At 44.7% G+C, this 21,319-nt stretch overlaps 1 protein-coding gene across 1 annotated transcript in view; it reads right to left on the minus strand.

The window, feature by feature from the left end:
• TBC1D22B (TBC1 domain family member 22B) overlaps positions 1-21,319 on the minus strand; it is a 67,525-nt gene that overhangs the window by 34,504 nt on the left and 11,702 nt on the right. The window contains exons 3-5 of the mRNA XM_069756311.1: positions 13,116-13,390; positions 5,504-5,683; positions 4,505-4,575 (exon numbers count right to left, since the gene is read on the minus strand). Of these exons, the coding sequence (XP_069612412.1) occupies positions 4,505-4,575; positions 5,504-5,683; positions 13,116-13,390 (526 nt within the window). The remainder of the gene's footprint in view (positions 1-4,504; positions 4,576-5,503; positions 5,684-13,115; positions 13,391-21,319) is intronic.

Here is a 21,319-nt window from a genome sequence, read left to right on the forward strand (position 1 = left end):
GGATTTAGCTGCTCTGTCCCATATAGTACTCCATATTGCTGGGGAGAGGCCCTGCTGGAGAAGTCTCTCAAAGGGAGTTGGGGTGTTAGACTTTCTGGCAGCCCAGGGAATGAATAATGAATAGTGGCAGACTTGTTGGGAATGGAAATATTACCCAAGGTGTAATTTTCTGGAACTGAACAATCCCCATAGGAGTTTAGTTCAAGGGCGAGGGTATTAACCATGTACACTATTCTGAAAATTCCTATGGAGGACCAGAGCCTGACCATTCTGGGATCACTTGATAGTAAAGGATATGTTAGAGGCTAATGGGAAGCATGTTTGAGAAGCACTCCACAAGTTTCTCATAAAGTACATTGGACAAGGTCAAAATGGGTCTTAAGAGGAAGGTGATGCCATAACAGAGCAATAGTTTATACTAGAGCTAGTTACAATGTCTTAATTTTCAACCCATCTAGAGTAAACAAACTAGGTCGTCCAAGAGGGAATTCATCTAAGGTGGATGACTCAGTAGTATTTTTCCAAATCTGTGACAGCAAGGCCTTCCTGTGACATTCCCGACAGCATCACTGACTTTGGTATTCTGTGATGCCTAGTGTTCCATATGAAGTCAAGGATGCTAGTTTGCAGAGATTTCAGTTCCCGAAGTGGGATTTTTACATGAATGGTCTTGAAGTAATATAACAGCTAAGGTAGCAGGGACATTTGCTATGAGCGCATTTATTTTACATACTGTAAGGCTATGTGCACACGTTGCAGATTATTTGCGGTTTTCTAGCGTTTTTGCGCTATAAAAACGCTATAAAACCGCAAATAATCTGCATACATTAAGCATCCTATCATTTTTAATGAAATCCGCAATTTCTGTGCACATGATGTGCGTTTTTCCGCATGAAAAACGCATTGCGGAAAAATAATGAACCTGCTCATTAATTTTGCGTTTTTTTCGCGGTTTTCCCACTGTCTAATGCATTGGGAAATGTCCGGGAAAAAAAAGCGCAAAAAGCACATCAAAACCGCACAAAAAAACGCATGCGGATTTCATGCGGAAATCTGCCAGAAATGTCCGGATTTTCTCAGGAATTTTCTGCATGAATTCCTGAAAGTGTGCACATAGCCTAAAGCTTGTTGGCAATGAGATCTGCCACCAAAGCATGGCCAACAGTAGATTCATTTCAGGCTGAGGACTTAACTCCTGAGATCCAAGCCACTTCTCTCCAGTCCACTGATTTCTATACAGGAGTTAGCTGTTCACATCCCTAGCTCTCAGCTGCTGTTATCAGTTCTGAAAAATCACTAGCCTCAAGCATTGGCATTTTCCAGAGCAGTCCTCCTAATATGCAAATATAATGATAGCAGTGTAGACTTCCCCCAGCAGCAAGGAAGTAAGGAGACTGGAGAGACACATATTGAGACTAAAGGTACCGTCACACATAACATATCGTTAACGATATCGTTGCTTTTTGTGACGTAGCAGCGATATCGTTAACCTCTTAGTGACCGAGCCAAATTTTTGAAATCTGACCAGTGTCACTTTATGTGGTAATAACTCTGCAACGCTTCAACAAATCCCAGTGATTTTGAGACTGTTTTTTCGTGACACATTATACTTTATGATAATAGTAAATTTAGTTCAACATTTTTTGTGTTTATTTATAAAAAATTTGAGAAAAATGTTAAAACATTAGCAATTTTCTAAATTTGAATGATTATCCCTTTAATCCAGATGGTCATACAACAGCAAACCATTAATAAATAACATTTCCCACATGTCTGCTTTACATCAGCACCATTTGTAAAATGTTATTTTATTTTGTTAGCATGTTAGGAGGTTTAAAAATGTAGCAGCAATTGTTCATTTTTTCAAAGAAATTTACCACATTTATTTTTTTAGGGACTTATCCATGTTTGAAGTGACTTTAGGGGTCCCATATATTGGGAAACCCCCAAACGTGATACCATTTTAAAAACAGCACCCCTAAACTTATTGAAAACTGCTGTCAGGTAGTTTATTAACCCTTCAGGTGCTTTACAGGAATTAATGCAAAGTGGCATGACAGAAATGAAAATGTGTATTTTTACCACCTAAATGTTGCTAACTTCTAAACAGATTACTATAGCCGTCAGACTCTAAGGCCACTATTTGGTCATGAATTGCCATGGCAAACATCAGGACAACAAAATCATGATCTGAGGGCACCAATTGGGATAAAGAAGAAGCCCCCACACTCTGTTAACCATTTATAATAATGTAGTCACTATTGACAACAGCATCTAAGGGGTTAAACAGATTTAGAAGGTGCAAATACTGATCGTGGCTGATACAGCAAGTTGTCAGCTATAGTGTACAACCAACAGCTGCTGGATTGTCATCTGTATGGGGAGGCTATTCTCTTATATCTCAGGTCAGTTAAAAGACGTATTGGCGGTCATTAAGGGGTTAAGGAAATCGTTATGTGTGACAGCGACCAACGATCAGGCCCCTGCTGGGAGATCGTTGGTCGCTGCAGAAAGTCCAGAACTTTATTTCATCGCTGGACTCCCTGCAGACATCGCTGAATCGGCGTGTGTGACGCCGATTCAGCGATGTCTTCACTGGTAACCAGGGTAAACATCGGGTTACTAAGAGCAGGGCCACGCTTAGTAACCCAATGTTTACCCTGGTTACCAGCGTTAACGTAAAAAAAAAAAAACACTACATACTTACATTCCGTGTCTGTCCTCCGGCGCTGTGCTTCTCTGCACTGGCTTTATGGCTGACCGGCGCTGACAGTGCAGAGGAAAGCAGAGCGCCGGAGGACAGACACGGAAGGTAAGTATGTAGTGTTTGTTTTTTTTACGTTAACGCTGGTAACCAGGGTAAACATCGGGTTACTAAGCGCGGCCCTGCGCTTAGTAACCCGATGTTTACCCTGGTTACCAGGGGACTTCGGGATCGTTGGTCGCTGGAGAGCGGTCTGTGTGACAGCTCTCCAGCGACGCTGCAGCGATCGACATAGTTGTCGGTATCGCTGCAGCGTCGCTTAGTGTGACGGTACCTTAAAGGTACCGTCACATTAAGAGACGCTGCAGCGATATAGACAACGAGCCGATCGCTGCAGCATCGCTGTTTAGGTTGCTAGGAGACATCAGACACCGGCAACACCAGAACGATGCAGGAGCAATCCAGTGACATACTTATCGTTCTTGCTGGTCGTTGCTCCATGAAAAAACATTGCAGGCATCGTTGCTTTTGCTGTCAAACATGACGAATCACGCCGACCTGACGACCAAATAAAGTTCCGGACTTTCAGCGACGACCAGCGATGTCACAGCAGCATCCTGATCGCTGCTGCTTGTCAAACACAACGATATCGCTATCCAGGACGCTGCAACGTCACGGATCGTTGTCGTTCTCGTTAGAAAGTTGTTCAGTGTGAAGGTACCTTAACCCTTTAAGCCACAGCAAACAATAGACAGGGTTAAAAAAAAGTCTATACTGTTAAGGTACCGTCACACTCAGCAACTTTGCAACGAGAACAACAACAATCTGTGATGTTGCAGCGCCCTGGATAGCGATCTCGTGTTTGACACGCAGCAGCGATCAGGATCCCGCTGTGATATCGCTGGTCGGAGCTAGAAGTCCAGAACTTTATTTCGTCGTCAGGTCGGCGTGTATCGTCATGTTTGACATCAAAAGCAACGATGCCTGCAATGTTTTACATGGAGCTAACAACCAGCGAGAACGATAAGTGAGTCGCCGTTACGTCACTGGATCGCTCCTGCATCGTTCTCGCGTTGCTATGTTTGAAGTCTCTACAGCGACCTAAACAGCGACGCTCCAGCGATCTAGTTTAGGTCGGATCGTTGTCTATATCGCTGCAGCGTTGCTGAGTGTGATTGTACCTTTACATTTCTGGATAAAGTTGAAGGTGTCATCCACAACTAGACAAACCAATCCTTATCAATTCAGGGAGCCTTATAAAATAAAAACAATGAATACTGATCTTCTTCCAGGAGTGCTGTTCCAGCAATGCGGGCACCGCTGCTCAGAAATTGACATGACACTATTGTGTCATGTTCGGCTGCAGCCTTCATCATTTCCTTAGAGCAGGACGTCTGTCCTGATGGTATATAGATAAGCTGCAGCTGACAGGCAGCCACTTATTGGCCGCAGCTGGCACATGACACAATCTGCTTGCTGATAAACGCAGGTGCTTGGCTATATAAACACAGCCGGGCCCAGCTCCATAGCTAGCGATGCTCCTAAACCCTCATTGCACCCATGATGTACATTTACATTATATAGTTGCGAAAGGCATAAAGAATCCTCTAGGCACTACAGGGAACATTGCACAAATAACAGGTCAGTGTAAATCACAATGAGGTATGTCAAAATTCATAGCTTCCCTGAAGAGATCAAGCCCTTTAATTACTATATGAGCAGTTTCTTTGGACATATTCCATATACTCAGCATGTATGTGAGGGAAATGCAGATATCTGACTGACGATAAATAGAATTACCGATAGCAGTCTCCATGTGATCGGCCGCACGTCTCGAGGAATCCCAGGCCAACTACACGTTCTCAGCTCATCTGGAAGAAACATGTGGTCAGTAATGGCAGCACAAACACCCTGTACATTTCTTATAAGCTGGGGAATAAGAGAAAGCAGGTAGTGATGCATGTATTTGTACTAAAGATCTAATATGGAGAAGACTAAAGAAAAATCAGAAATGAGGGCCATTGCTAGTGTATGCAAAATATAATCACGGTCCAATTATCAATGGAAATACAGACGGATTATTACCTAATGTACCAGTAATGAGAAATCTCTAACCACAGGACCATGTGCAGATGTGAGAACATGAAACCTCAAAATATCTGGGGACATGAGAAATGTCAATGTTACTGACAATTTGGCTCTTAAAGGGGTTGTCCACCTTTGAGGATTTTTTTTTCAATTTAATACATGTAATTTCAGTTAAAAAAAAATTGCAATTAGATTTCATTAAAAATTTTGCACTGTTTGGCAAATGCGTTTTTGTGTTGCACTGTTTATTGCTGGCTACAGAATGAGTTAACCGAGATTGCGTCAGTGAGCTCATTTTCACTGAAGGGTTTGTAACCATCTGCCCTGATGTAACTGATTTAGGACCACCGATTGCATTATAATTCAACGGCCTGTCAAAGCCAAATGGTGCAAATTTTTTAATGAAACAATTGCAAAAATGATTTTTGCGCAAAATATACTAATTTAAGTACAAATAAAATTTTCCTCAAAGTGTCAATTCCTTTAAACACATCATGTTTCTTCTGTCATTATCTGTGCACGATTTTGCCAATCCCTGCTCAGTTCATACCGAATAATATATGGTTACGCCAAAATGGCCACAGCCAGACTTCATTTTCCCCCGAGATAACTCAACTGTCTACAAGTTAAATGGAGCGTATAATAGAATTTCATAATGCTGGTATTTATACCAATTGATGTGCAGACACATGTAGAATGGCGATGTCTCACCAAGGTCTGTGCTTGAGCAGGAAAGCAGCTGTCGGAATTTTTCAAGGCGCGTTTTTTCACGGAGTGTCATAGAAGGGGCTCCAGAAGCATTCTGATCAGATATTCGGGCAACGAGTGGAATAATAGGGCGGAAGGTATGGGATTGCAGTTTTTGGAGTGGCTTTCGCACCACAGGGGCTTCTAGAAGCAAAGGCAGAACATGAGCAAAATGAGCACATTTTCCAATCACAATATAGTAATTTTTGTGTACTCACCGTAAAATCCTTTTCTCCGAGCCATTCATTGGGGGACACAGACCGTGGGTATATGCTGCTGACACTAAGTGATACAAAGAAAGTTAGCTCCTCCCCTGCAGTATACACCCTCCTGCTGGCTCTCGGCTAACCAGTTTGGTGCAAAAGCAGTAGGAGATCAATAACAATATATGAGCGTATAGCATGTCATATTATATATGAGAGTATAGCATGTCAGATTATAAAACAAGCATAAGCTAATAACAGGGTGGGAGCGGTGTCCCCCAATGAATGGCTCGAAGAAAAGGATTTTACGGTGAGTACACAAAAATCCCTATTTCTCCTTCGCCTCATTGGAGGACACTGACCGTATGACGTCCCAAAGTAGTCCCTGGGTGGGGACAACATTAGATCAGGCCCTGTGTAACCGCTACTTACAAGTGCGCCACCACGGCCTGCAGAGTCCGCCTGCCCAGACTCACATCTGTGGAAGTGTGGGAATTATAGTGCTTCAAGAATGCATGTGGACTGGACGAACCAGCAAGCTTGTAGGCGTGCTTTGCCGACGCCTGGTGCCTAGAACCCTCGATAGACAGGGATATAGGCTGACATCTAACACGGAAGGACTCCTGGATGGTGAAACGAATCCACCAGGCTAACATGGTGGATGAAACGACTAAACCCTTCCTGTAAACGTCAGAGCACTCACTTCGTGAGAATGAGGTCCTCATAACAATGGTAATACAATACCACCTTGGTAACAAGGGATGGGGATGGCCTGAGGACAACCTTGCCTTGAAGGTAATAAGGGAAAAAAGTCTGAAAGAACAGAGCAGCTAGCTCCGAAGACTCATCAGGATGAGGATATCGCAGAGAGAAAAAAGGGCGACCTTCCCTGATAGTAAAGTCTGTCCGGATCAAAAGGAGTCTACTGTAAGACTCTCAGGACCATTAACCCCTTAGTGACCGAGCCAAATTTTTGAAATCTGACCAGTGTCACTTTATGTGGTAATAACTCTGCAACGCTTCAACAAATCCCAGTGATTTTGAGATTGTTTTTTCGTGACACATTATACTTTATGATAATGGTAAATTTTGTTCAACATTTTTTGTGTTTATTTATAAAAAATATCAAAAATTTGAGAAAAATGTTAAAAAATTAGCACTTTTCTAAATTTGAATGATTATCCCTTTAATCCAGATGGTCATACAACAGCAAACCATTAATAAATAGCATTTCCCACATGTCTGCTTTACATCAGCACCATTTGTAAAATGTTATTTTATTTTGTTAGCATTTTAGGAGGTTTAAAAATGTAGCAGCAATTTTTCATTTTTTCAAAGAAATTTACAAAATTAATTTTTTTAGGGACTTATCCATGTTTGAAGTGACTTTAGGGGTCCCATATATTGGGAAACCTACAAACGTGATACCATTTTAAAAACAGCACCCCTAAACATATTGAAAACTGCTGTCAGGTAGTTTATTAACCCTTCAGGTGCTTTACAGGAATTAATGCAAAGTGGTATGACAAAAATGAAAATGTGTATTTTTACCACCTAAGTGTTGCTAACTTCTAAACAGATTACTACAGCCGTCAGACTCTAAGGCCGCTATTTGGTCATGAATTGCCATGGCAAACATCAGGACAACAAAATCATGATCTGAGGGCACCAATTGTGACAAAGAAGAAGCCCCCACAATCTGTTAACCATTTATAATGATGTAGTCACTATTGACAGCAGCATCTAAGGGGTTAAACAGATTTAGATGGTGCAAATACTGATCGTGGCTGGTACAGCAAGTTGTCAGCTATAGTGTACAACCAACAGATGCTGGATTGTCATCTGCATGGGAAGGCTATTCTCTTATATCTCAGGTCAGTTAAAAGACGTATTGGCGGTCATTAAGGGGTTAAGGTCCCAATGATCTAACTGTATGTGATAGGGAAGAACTACGTGTGAAAACTCTGCGTCCCTACTTGCAGTTTTGTTGCAATAAGGCGGAAAGATACTAGCTCCGCAAACAAAAAACTGACGTGGTCAGTGAGGATCTCCGAGGATCACTGGGGCCCTTTCTGCTTCCGAAAGGCTTTCGGAAGTAGTGGAAGGGGAGTTATAGAAACTGGTACCACAGAAGAACCAGAGCATGCAGTGCGATGGCTCTTGGATCTCGAGGCCGAACCATGAACCCGAGTACATTGGCGTTTTGGCGTTTAGTCTGGACGCCATCCGATCTACAACTGGAGAGCTCCAGTGAAGGCAGATCTGATGGAAGACTTCCGGGTGAAGTTCCCACTCACTTGAGATGGAACCCTGATGGCTGAATATGTTTGCCGCCCAGAGTTCTACTCCTGGGATATGTACTGCCGAGATCACCGAATGATAGATCTCGGCCCATCAGAGAATGTAAGGTACCTCGGCCATGGCGCCTGACCGTGGGTACCTGCTAGATGATTGACGTATGGCACAGCCGTGGCATTATCCAATGGAATTCGGATGGGGTGACCCGCCAGAAGGCAGTGGACCTGCTGTTGGACTAGCCGTACCGTTCGGATCTCCAGAGCAATGATCGGGAGAAGAAGACTGGCATTGGTAGTTACTAATAACCATTGAACCGAGAGAAAGGCCCTTGATGAAGAAGGAGCTCAGAGACTACCGTCTGAAAGTCTGTTTGACTTGCTGAAAACGAACGGAGCGAAGGAAACTGCTTCCATTGTCTTCACCATTTTTCCTCAGAACTCTCCTAGCAAATCGAATGAAATGAGGGGATGAGTGATCAAGTGCGCGAGCTCCCTGTGGAAGGGCCATGACCTTGTCTTGAGGGAGAATTACCATGCTTCTGGAAGTATGCAGGATCATCCTCAAAAAGGATATCTGTTGGGCTGGAAATGAGGAGAACTTGTCTAAGTTTAGCTGCCAGCCCAGGTGAGAGGGTATCACAAGTGATATAGACGACTCAGCGTAGTCCTGGAAGAGAGGCTAGACAGTCGACCAAACAGGGCAGGACGACCACGCCTCTAGGGTGCAAGAGGAACATGACAGCCGCCATGACCCTTGCGAACACTCTGTGTGTGGTAGCAAGGCCGAAGGACAAGATCATGACTTGAAAATGCTGTTCGCGAATGGAAAAGCGAAGGAATTTTTGAAGAGGGGAAAAATAGGAATAGGATGGTAAGCATCCCGAATGTCGATGGATGCCAGAAACTCCACCTTTTCCTGTTGAAGTAATAGCTGAGCGGAGGAACTCCATCCGAAGACGGAGGACCTTGTCAAAGGATGTTAAAAGTTTGAGGTCCAGGATCGGTCTTACTTTTCGTTCCCCTTTTTGGAACCAAGATCCCTTAGATCTAGACAGTCCTCGACAACCCTTCCACTGCTGGTTGGGTCTGTAGGAAAAATACGATCCTTTGTTAGTCTCCCGCTCAAAAAATTTGATTGGCCAGTGGTACTTTCTTCGGGAAAAGGTTACTGGTGTGAATCAAAGTAGTTAAGGTCTCCGACCAGGGGACCATTGCTCTAGCAATCCATGCGGTGGCTAGGGAGGGTAAAGCGCTGAATCCAAAGCCGCAAGACGGAACGAACCAGATTTGCTATCTGACAGTCCGTGGTATTTTTGACTGATAATACATCGGGCAGGGATACTGGTAGGTATACCACAGGAGATTCTACCTAGTTAATCTGCCAAGTGGCAGAATGTGCGGCTGCATCCAGCAGGTCATCGTCTCTTGCCATTGCCGCTCTCTTTTGTCGGTGCAGAGTTAAAAATTAGGAACCCACGATAAATAGTGGTGATGCAGAGGGGGGTGCTCGGATGCCAAAAAGGGTGCCTCTGCACGTCCACAGAGTTCAGGTCCCCGGGTGTACAGGACAGGTTGTTCGGCGTTATGCCTGGATGCAGAAGAGGATACATGGAGGCGACACTCCGCGTGCTCGTCTGTTGATGGTGTGGGGAGATGGGTGCCCTTTAAAGGACCTGTCGCCCTTAAAAATCAGACCAGACATGGCATCCCACGTAGAGCAGAGGTGTCAAACTGCATTCCTCAAGGGCCGCAAACAGGTCATGTTTTCAGGATTTCCTTGTATTGCACAAGGTGTTGGAATCATTCTGTGCAGGTGATTAAATTATCACCTGTGCAATACAAGGAAATCCTGAAAACATGACCTGTTTGCGGCCCTTGAGGAATGCAGTTTGACACCTCTGATGTAGAGGCTTCTGTCCAGTGAATCCGGACTGAATGGCAAATGCTCTACGATGGAGCTTAGTCTCCTTACTAGGAACACTGCGTAGTCTAGAGCAGAACCGGAGTTCTCGTCAATGTACAGAGATGATATAAATAGGCGAGTTCATCCTTTTCTGAGGGTATGTGCACAAGTTGTGGATTTTGCTGCAGATCCGATCCATATTCAGAGTCTTGTTCTCAGCAAATCATTGGGGAGAGAGAGATCAGGAAATGAAAACTTCCATTTTCTAGATGCCTGTACGTTTCTAGACGCCTGTATGTTTCTAGAATACTTGCGGCCCCTGCTAGCCGACGGCTCCCATGTAGGAGAGGGACCATCTATATCGGTCCTGCGAGCACTCCGAGCCACAGAGGGATCACGGAGGGATTCAATCTCTTGGTCAGAGAAACCATGGATTGCGGTCAGTGACGAAGTCCACTGAAGGAACTAGGTACTCTGGGATAAACTGGGATCAGCGGCGGAGGGCTCCTGAGCTCATTTAGGTGACCAGCTTTGGATTGGTCATGTGCCTTTAAGACCAGGGAATACTGGTCATGTGCCTTTAAGACTAGGTAATACTGGTCATGTGCCTTTAAGACCAGGGATTACTGATTATTGTTGCAGAGTCGTTGTCGCCCCTTTAATGCAAAATCTCGCAGAGAGCGAGAAGCGCAAATTCGGGGGCGGAGCCACAGGCATGATGTGGGCGGAGCCTCAAGACTTCCATGAATAGGCCCAAGCTGGGGCCTAAATTTCTGCAGCCGGCGGGAGCGATACCAGCAGTAGAAGTGAGGGACATTGTAGTGGCCGCGAAAACTGAGCGCTCCCGTGCTAGGCGAGAAGCGCCAGAAAAGCGGGCGGAGCCGCCTTAGGGCGGGCGCGGCTTCCGGGATGCGGCCTACATCATCGGCCGAAGCCGGGGGCTACATTTTTGCAGCCGGCCGGAGCGTTACCTCAGGGAGGTGGGCCACAGGAAAGCTGAGACTGCCTGTCAGCATGTGAACATCCCACTGCATAGGCCCACCGCTGACTGGATCCACTCACCATCGGTGCACGTCCCGGCTTGGAGCTGCCGCGGATGACTAGGTTTCAGCGCGGAAAAAAGCGCCCGCACTCTACTGTTCTGCTGCAGGTCAGGTATTGCAGCGTGGACGGTGCAGGGATAGAGGGATAAACCTCAATCCACCATCCCTTTGTTAGGAAGGTGGAGAGTGACTGTCCGCCTCCTTGTGCCATCCGCTTTAACAGTGGTGGGACAGTGGGGGCTGCTCGGACGCCGAAGAGAGGGGCCTCTGTACATCCACGGAGTTCAGTCCCCGGGTGGACAGGGCCAGTTGTCTGGCAATAGGCCTGGCTGGGGAAGAGGGTACGTGGAGGCGACACTCCATGTGCTCGTCCGTTGAAGGTGTGGGAAGATCGGTGCCCTTGAAGGGGCCCGTCGCCCCTAAGAATCAGCCCAGGCTTGGCATCCCACGTCGCAGGAGAGGGTACGGAGAGGCGACACTCTCCGTGTTCGCCTGTTGATGGTTCAGGGAGATCGGAACTTCGAAAGGATCCGTTGCCCCATTCGTCCGTGGAAAGAACAAAATAAAAAATGTATAAGGTACAAATAAAATAAAGCGTTTTGGGTCTGAATAGCAGACCCGTCCGAGTGCCTCCTACGGACAATAAGCAAGAACTGGTTAGGCTTCTTTCACACTTTCATCGTTCGGGGTACGTCCTAATGCAGTGAAGTGACGTATCGACGGATGTTGTGAAAATAGTGAGAGAGAGACGGATCCAGTGCACGACGGACGAAACGTGTGGCCATCCGTCCCAATCAGTCACTAATACAAGTCTATGGGAAAAAACAGGATCCTGCAGAAACATTTGCAGGATCCTGCTTTTTCAAAACTCGACGGATTTCGACGGGAGGAAAAAGAGGCCTAAGGCCTCTTTCACACTTCCGTCGAGATAGACTTGTATTAGCGACGTATCGCGACGGATAGCCACACCTTTCGTCCGTCGTGCACTGGATCCTACAGAATTTGACGGCCCGTCTTTAACTTTTATATCTGAGCATGCGTGGAAGCATATTCCAACCCGGGGAAAAGTCAGTCTCTCTCTCGATCGAAGCCTCCGTCGAAATACTGGAAACGTTGCATACGTTTTATCAATATTTTCTAACATCCGTCGGCACGCCTCGCTGACACATTAGGACGGGACACTCCCGACGGAAGTGTGAAAGAGGCCTTAGCTGAGAGCCAGCAGGAGGGTGTATACTGCAGAGGAGGAGCTAACTTTCTTTGTATCAGTTAGTGTCAGCCTCCTAGTGGCAGCAGCATACACCCACGGTCTGTGTCCCCCAATGAGGCGAAGGAGAAATTTAATTTTTACCTTATGTAACTAACCATTACTAGAGAGCAGAACAAGCCCATCAATACACATAAGAAAAATCACAAAATGACAGCGTTATTATTTACTACACCAATATTTTGTTCAGCCAGATCTCACAAATGCAGATAGAGTTGACAGCGTTTATAGGGCACAAAGAGCTCCCCTTAGTCACATACAGCGGTTTACTGAACTGGTATATTATGCACAGTGATCAGCATCTTTCACCGATCAAGTGGATCACTAATAATTTGGTAATCCGGATTCATTTATAAGGATGCAACGTACAACAAACTGGGCCACTTACTGGGAATTAACCCTTTGGGAAATACCAGTCTGACAATAGCCGTAATAATGTGTAAGGCTACGTCCCCACGGTCAGTAATCGGCAGCGGTTTGGACACAACACATGTCCGCTCCTTCCAAAGAGCTGCCGGCTTTTGAACACAGTGTTCAATGAACAGTGCGTAATCACCGTGCCCAATACATTGGACTGGTGATAATTATCTTGCATCTCCGCAAGATAAGTAAACATGCTGTGGTCTGGAAAGACGCGCCGCATGTAAGTCTCCACAGGGAAGCAGCGGGCACCGATGCACGCTGAGTGGAGATGGGATTTCTTGAAATCCCATCCACTTTGCTGTAACATCTGACCGCTGCGAGTTGGACACTGCAGAAGTACACAGCATCCAAGCCACAGCATTTACTGACCATGGGAACATACCCTTACTGTGAAAATGTGGAAACCCTCAGGTGTGTAGAGACCCTCTGGCCATTCCCACCTGCAGTGACCCTGTGCAGCTGGTCCTCACTGATGGACGTCACTATCGTCTGGCTGGAATTATCTTCAGGCCTTTTGAAGTTCGATGTGAGTTCTACCTCGGTATTGCTGATTTTAGAACCAAGGGTCTGATACGATACAGAATGTAAAATCTCTTCGCTCTCATCATCATCGATATCCCAGGCATCACTTGTACTTCTTGCAAACTCATGGAAGCTGGAGGCTTTTCTACTTTTCGGATGATTTAGATGTATTCGCTGGTGATTGGATTGGAAACTGTGGAAGAAAAAATAAAATGAGTTTATTAATGAACATGCCATCATTACACCATGCAGGAATAGTTCTTAGGACAATGTGTGATGATGACATTCAGGTTAGGCTAAATTTATAAAACCCTTTCCGTAAAAAAAAAAAAAACAAACAAAAAAAAACACATTTACAGAAAACGTTAACAGCAGAGACAATAACATTTTACTGATTTTCTACATTAAAAGCCTTTTTTTTTAATTTTTCAAATGCATGTATTTCTGGCTAAAAACATTTTTGCAATTGGGCTTCATTAAAATTGTTGCGCCGTTTGCCTTCTATAGCCTCTGTGCTGCACCTATCGCTACTGCAAAATGGGTTAAATGAGGATCCGCCAGTAAGCCTGTTCTCACTATCCAATAGGAGACTTTCTAACTCTTATCTGGCATTTCAGCTGCTCGACTATGCTATGATCTTCGACCGACCACACCAATGGCGAAAGTGCCAGGAAACAAACCGCCTGTAAAAAAGCAAAACAGTGCAAGACTTTTAATGAAACTTAAAATCAAAAATGTGTTTTAGACCCCAACACATGAAGTTAAGTTACAAAAAAGGTAATTCATGCAGATTTACTCCATCTGATACATTAGGGCAGCATTGTGGCTCAGTGTTAAGCACCTGCAGCACTACAGCGCTGGGACAAATCCCACCACAGACAACATCTGCAAGGAGTTTGTATGTTCTCCCCGTGTTTGCGTCTCGGTGTTAGGCCGGGGACACACACAACGTATAAAAAAAACGGTCCGTTTTTGACAGACGAGAATCGCACAAATTTTTACAAAACAGTGATCCGAGTGCAGTGCGAGGATGCGATTTTCTCGCATCAAATGATCAGTTTGACATCCGTATGGCATCCGTATGGCGAGAATTTCTCGCAGGCTTGCAAAATGGACTTACAACGGTTTTTCCACCTGAAAAAATTTAAATCATCACCAAGAACATTATTTAATGGCCCAAAACACAGGTGCCACCCACCAATCTATGCAGTAGAGTCCCTGCTTGTGTTGATGCACTTCGGATTGATGAGCAACATGTCTGATCGACTGACTTTCAACACCACAGAGCGTGTGCTTTTCAACTGGGTACTTTCCCAACGTTTTGGCCAGCCATACCCAGTTATTGTAGATCCGAGGAGGCGGAGACGGATGTGGGTACATCCACTTATCAAACAACGTATCAATAAAGGCCATTTCAGCCGTCTGTATGCTGCTCTGAGGACTAATCCGGACAAGTTCTTCAACTATTGTCGGATGAGGATTCAAACCTTTGACATTTTGTTGGAGATTTTGCGTCCAGGGATCACGAAGAAGGACACCAGGATGCGCAAATCTATTTCAGCTGAGGAGCGCCTTATCCTTACCTTGCGGTATGCCTTAATACTAATTGACCCAATATGTTACACATTTTTTTGTCGATCCCCCTTATTCAAATTAGATACTTAAATGGTTAAGTAACTTCAACATAATTTGTCCTTATTTTCTTAATGTAAATTTTTGAAAATATCAAAGCCATAGCATCTCATTTTTTATTTTTTTCTTAAAAAGGGTTTTATTGCCCCATATCACCCTGTATTGTGTTAATTTTATCTTTGAAAACAATATTCTTTTGTCTTTTAGCTTCCTTGCCACTGGCCTATCATATGCGGCCCTGCATTTAGAGTTTTTATTGGGCAAATCTACAATTTCTGGGATTGTGCGGGATACATGCACAGAAATCTGGAGAAGACTCCATCAAGAGGTGATGCCTGAACCCAAAATTGCAGACTGGTTACGTATTGCTCAAGGATTTCAGGACACATGCCAGTTTCCGCACTGTATTGGGGCTCTTGACGGAAAGCACATCCGTGTGTGTAAGCCGCCAGGTTCAGGGACCCAATTCAGGGACCCAATTCTATAATTATAAACAGTTTTTCTCTGTAGTGCTGTTGGCCCTAGTCGACAGCAACTACAGGTTTTTAATTGTAGATATTGGGGCCTATGGGAGAACTGGAGACTCTAGAGTCTTCAGTTCTTCCATTATGGGTCGGCGGCTGCGCAACAATGAATTGGATCTCCCACCCCCAAGTCACATACCAGGTGCTAATTTGGATGCGGTGCCTTACATGATGGTAGCAGATGAGGCCTTTCAATTATCAAGGAACGTCATGAGACCCTATCCACGGAGAGGCCTGGACTACCGGCGCAGAATCTTTAATTTGCGTCTTTCCCGTGCCCGCCGTCTGGTCGAGTGTTCATTTGGCATTCTCAGTGCAAAATGGCAGGTCCTTCAGTCTGCAATCCAACTGAGTGAAGGCAATGTAAATGGCGTGATTAAAGCATGTGTTGTTCTTCACAACTTTACAAGAGACCATGATTGCCCATCATCTGCTGCAGATGACATCGATTATGCAAATACTGTCTTGACAACTACACGTGTTCGTCCTTCACGTCGTCAGCCCTCTGGCCTAAAAGTGCGTGATGTTTTAACCAATTTTTTTGTGTCACCAGAGGGATCTACAGTTTGGCAAGACAATGCTGTTTTGCCTTAATTTTATTTTATAATTTGCTTCAGAAATTGGTGTAATATGTATCTGATGATGAAAAGATGTAAGTGTAGCTGGACCAATACATAAGACTCTGTTTTCAGAACAAATTTTTACTGCTCAGCGCATATATATATATGTATTCCAAAAACATATTTCAATTTTCATATGTAATTTAACCAAAACAAACAACACAGCTTTACATGCCATGGTCACAAAAAACTAAGGCCAACAAAAAGCCAAAATGACAGGCAAAATATAACATCCAAAACATTACAGGTTATGGTAGGTTGGGGGTGTTGATGGTGATGGCGGGTGTCCAGCATGTGCGGAACTTGGCCTGGGTGGTTGACCAACCACTCTGTCTACCTGTGTTATTGCAGATAGAAATTGCGGGTGTTGCTGCAAGCTGCGATCATGTGTATGACCTAACACTTGATGTGGAGGGTAGAAGGGCATCAAGTCCTGGCTACTGGCTTGACCCATTTGTTCAGAAACCCCAATATGGCCATGTCGAGCAGACACATGTTGGGACCAGCCTCTAAACATGTGTCTGTTCAAGTGGTCAGATTGGGGATGTGCTGCAAAATCATAAATACCCCTGTTTTGGCCTTGTTGTGTGGTTTGTGCAGGCTGTTGTTGGGGAGCTATAGGTTGCGGGGGTGGTGCTGACACAGTTTGTGATTGGTCCTGTGGAAGGTCTTGCACCGCCAGAAGGTTGGTAGATGACATTTGCCACCGTTCCAGATAATTAAAGATATTAGTCGGGTTGTTTGGGGGTGTTGCCGCATCTAGCAAAATTTGGATGCAACCTCTGGTCCGCAGCCTGAGTGAGCGGGGAATGGGCCGTAAATAGCGGGCAAGACTGCGGAAGTAAGCTTCCTCCCCATCATCATTGGCAGCTCGGGACAAATAGTCCAACACCCCGGTATCAACTTGCTTCCTGGTGCCAATGTTCAAAGCCACCCTTCTGCGACGACCACGGTTTGGTCTGGTAGTAGGCTGTGGTGATGTATCCAGAGCCAATGTTGGACTGCTGCTCTGGCCTCCTTCATCAACCTCAGGATTTGCCTCCTGTGGAGCGGTAGACGCTGCTGCTGGTTGTCGTGGTGGTGGAGGGTGGTTGCTGCCTGTTGCTTGCCCAGATGGTCCAGCCAATTCTGCATCTTCAGCAACAGGGTCAATCAGCAACTCAGAGTCAGATCCAGTCTCTCTTTCAGTCAGATTTGACTCTGTTCTGTATTTCACAAAACATTATTTATTTTAAAAAATACATACATATTCACATCATAAAATGTGTTAAATATTTGTAGACATGCATGCACTTACGGTCGTAGCTCCATCACCGGGGCAAGAAAATTTAGACGGTCATAATAAAGGTATTTCCTTTTTTTGGGGGCTGCATCACCACTCCGACCAGAAAGTTGTCGTTCACGGCGGTATTGGTCCCGGCAACTCCGCCAGCGTCTATTTACATCATTGACTGCAAATATACAAAATATTTGAGATAAATATCACACACAAACAGTTACAGGCTTTGCAAAAACACATGGGCCCAGGAGGCTAGGGGGACATAAAATTCCTTTGGCCCTATATTAACGGACTATAGCTAAAATAATTTAAAGCCATATTTGTGTCTCTTGGTAATGTTTTTGCATCTTCAACCAAGAGCATGGATGATTTACTCACATCATAAGCAAAACACATATGATGCTTTCAGGCTTATTTTTTTATCAGGAAAAAAACAAACAAACATAATTTATTTGAAGAATGGTACTTACATATTTCTTGCTGAACCTCTTGAGGTCGCTCATCAAAATCGGGGAACATGTGGCGACATATTGCCCTCCATGCTGCGTCTTTACGTGCACGGTCCGCATAATGTGCGTCGCGTTGGTCCCATAATTCGGGCCTATCATGGACCAGAGCAATGAGCATCTCCACATTAATATGCCTGGCCATGCTGCTACAACAGAACACTCCGTGGAGGCGTGCTTCTTGGTTTGCAATCCAGCGTGGGCCAGAAATTAGCATTCCAAAGCTTCCTGATAATGGATGATTCAATTTCCTGTCACCTGGAGAAGTCTTCCGTATTTCTCGCAATGCACACGCATGGTCCGTATGTAATCCGATGTTTTCTCGCACCCATAGACTTTCATTGGCGATTCTCGCCCGAGATACGCTGACAATCGCAGCATGCTGCGATTTCACTCGGATCCTGAATACGGCCGAGAAAATATCGGATGATGGGAGCTGCCCCATAGATTAACATTGGGGCGAGTGCTATGCGATTTTTTAGCGCACTGCACTCGTCCGTATTACGGTCTAGTGTGACCCCGGCCTTATTTTCATCCTTCTGTCCCATCATAGAAGCAGGAAAATGAAAGTAGCAGAAGTGCTGTATTCATCAGGTGATTGCTGCCGACAGTTCCCAATACACCGGTCATTTTTGTCTCATGGTGTCGGGTATTTTATCTAACTGACCTGCAGCAAGCTGTGCGACACCATTCAGCAGGTTTGGTGGATTCTGTAACAGAGGCTCCTGAGTCTCCGACACAAATGTGAGCACAGGCTTACAGGAAATCTGTCAGCAGGTATTTGCTCCCCCATCTGAAAGCATCATAATGTAGGAGCAGAAACCCTGATTCCAGTAATGTGTCACTGACTGGGCTGATCACTTTTATCTGCTATTGATCTAGCAGTTCTCTGAATGCTGAGCTCTATATAACCTCGCCCACACCACTTATGCTGTGCATAAGCAGAAAGCGGCCAATCAGTGGTGGGGGCAGATTTATAATCACCTTAAGAATATGGTGGATTACATGGCAGCAGGTTTACTAGTCTACTAGTGGTATCCTTCTGCTGATACAATAGTGATTTTATCAATAACACATTAAGTAGCCCAGTAAGTAACACATCACTAGGATCAGGGTCTCTATCCATAGATTATGTGCACATTCTCCTAATTTTTTTTTATCCTATATTATTAAGGCTAAGTTTTCACTACTTTTCTTTGGTACTGGAAAACATCTCCCTTTTGGACCACTGAAATACTGGAGTGTTTTATCAGGAAACAAACCTGGATACAATCCTACACCTGGGGTTCTAATACAGGCTTGTGGTTTGGGCAGCATGACGCGCCTGACAGATTCCCAAACTGGGCAGTTGAAACACATTTTGTCAAGAGCTGACCAAGCCATTTATAAAGAAACTAGATGGTAGCCCGATTCTAACGCATCGGGTATTCTAGAATATGTATGTAGTTTATTTATGAAGATTTTAGAATAATACATTGAATACACAGGATTCGGCCAACCGCGACCAATTAGCGAAGCGTGGTTCAAATCCTGCGCCAATTCGCTGCCGGACTGCGCCTGTCGCTGATTGTTCGCGGCCAGCCACGTAGTATATAGCACAGCCACGTAGTATATAACAGCCCACGTAGTAAATAGCACAGCCACGTAGTATATAGCACAGCCACGTAGTATATTGCACAGCCCACGGAGTATATAGCACAGCTCACGGAGTGTATAACAGCCCACATAGCATATAATACAGCCACGGAGTGTATAACAGCCCACATAGCATATAATACAGCCACATAGTTTATAACAGCCCACGTAGCATATAACACTGCTCACGTAGTATATAACAGCTCACGCACGCAGTATATAACACAGCCCATGTAGTGTATAACACAGCCCACGTAGTGTATAACACAGCCCACGTAGTGTATAACAGCCCACGTAGTATATAGCACAGGCCACATAGTATATAACAGCCCATGTAGTGTATAACACAGCCACATAGTATATAACAGCCCACGCACGCAGTATATAACACAGCCCACGTAGTGTATAACACAGCCCACGTAGTATATAACAGCCCACGTAGTATATAACAGCCCACGTAGTGTATAACAGCCCACGTAGTGTATAACAGCCCACGTAGTGTATAACAGCCCACGTAGTGTGTAACAGCCCACGTAGTGTATAACAGCCACGTAGTGTATAACAGCCCACGTAGTGTATAACAGCCCACGTAGTGTATAACAGCCCACGTAGTGTATAACAGCCCACGTAGTATATTGCACAGCCCACGTAGTATATTGCACAGCCCACGTAGTATATTGCACAGCCCACGTAGTATATAGCAATATGGGCATCATATCCCTGTTAAAAAAAAAAAGAATTAAAATAAAAAATAGTTATATACTCATCTTCCGTTGGCCCCCGGATCCAGGTGAAGCGTTTACCGATGCTCCTCATGCGCTCCGGTCCCAAAAGTGCATTGCGGTCTCACGAGATGATGATGTAGCGGTCTCGAGAGACTGCTACGTCATAATCTTGCGAGACCGCAATGCATGGAGCGGTCACCGGAGAGTCGCGAGGAGCGGGAAAGGTCTGTTCGGGATCCGAGGGGCCGACGGACGGTGAGTATATAACTATTTTTTATTATTTTTAACATTAGATCTTTTTACTATTGATGCTGCATAGGCAGCATCAATAGTAAAAAGTTGGTCACAAAGGGTTAATAGCAGAGTTAACGGAGTGAGTTACACCACGGCATAACGCGGTCCGTTAACGCTGCCATTAACCCTGTGTGAGCGCTGACTGGAGGGGAGTATGGAACGGGCACTGACTGCGGGGAGTAAGGAGCAGCCATTTTGCCACCGGACTGTGCCCGTCACAGATTGGTCGTGGCTGTTTTGCCGCGACCAATCAGCGACTTGGGATTTCCGTGACAGAGAGAAAGAAAGACAGAAGAACAGACAAAGACAGAAGTGTCCCTTAGACAATTATATAGTAGATTCCCTGGTGCCCTGCACTTCTGCACTGGAAGGTAAGAGATGCTGGAATGCCCTGCTTAAATAACCGAACTCATGCCCAAATGTGTCTGATTAACTAATAATGTTTATTAAGAATAGGATACACCAACTAGTGGGGGGGGAGGGATACCAAAAAAGAAGGGCACTACACCAGGAGACGGAAACGGATTCTTACAATGTTTTGAGGTGACTACATGATACAAATATAAATAAATAAGTACATACATGGCACCAAAAAAGGAAAAGAAATAAAAGTAAATAAGAGTAAATTGCACAGGAATGATGTAATAAATATGTGTATAAGGGTATGCCTTAAAAATAAAGTGCAGGTGCAGAGAAACTGTAGGTTGGGATTACATAACCAATAAATGCTCTGAAAATAAAGTGCATAAAGTGATTGCAGTTAATGAGTCATTCAGCAGGCGTGTATATAGGGTACACAATAAAGATAAGGTGCAAGTGCAAAGTCGCTGTAAGCCAAAATGGCAAAGACTGGTGAATGCTCAAAACATCAAGTGCATATATTGCTGCTGATAATAAATCGTAAGGT

Source organism: Ranitomeya imitator, chromosome 3, assembly GCF_032444005.1.
Source record: "Ranitomeya imitator isolate aRanImi1 chromosome 3, aRanImi1.pri, whole genome shotgun sequence".
Lineage (NCBI taxonomy): Eukaryota > Metazoa > Chordata > Amphibia > Anura > Dendrobatidae > Ranitomeya > Ranitomeya imitator.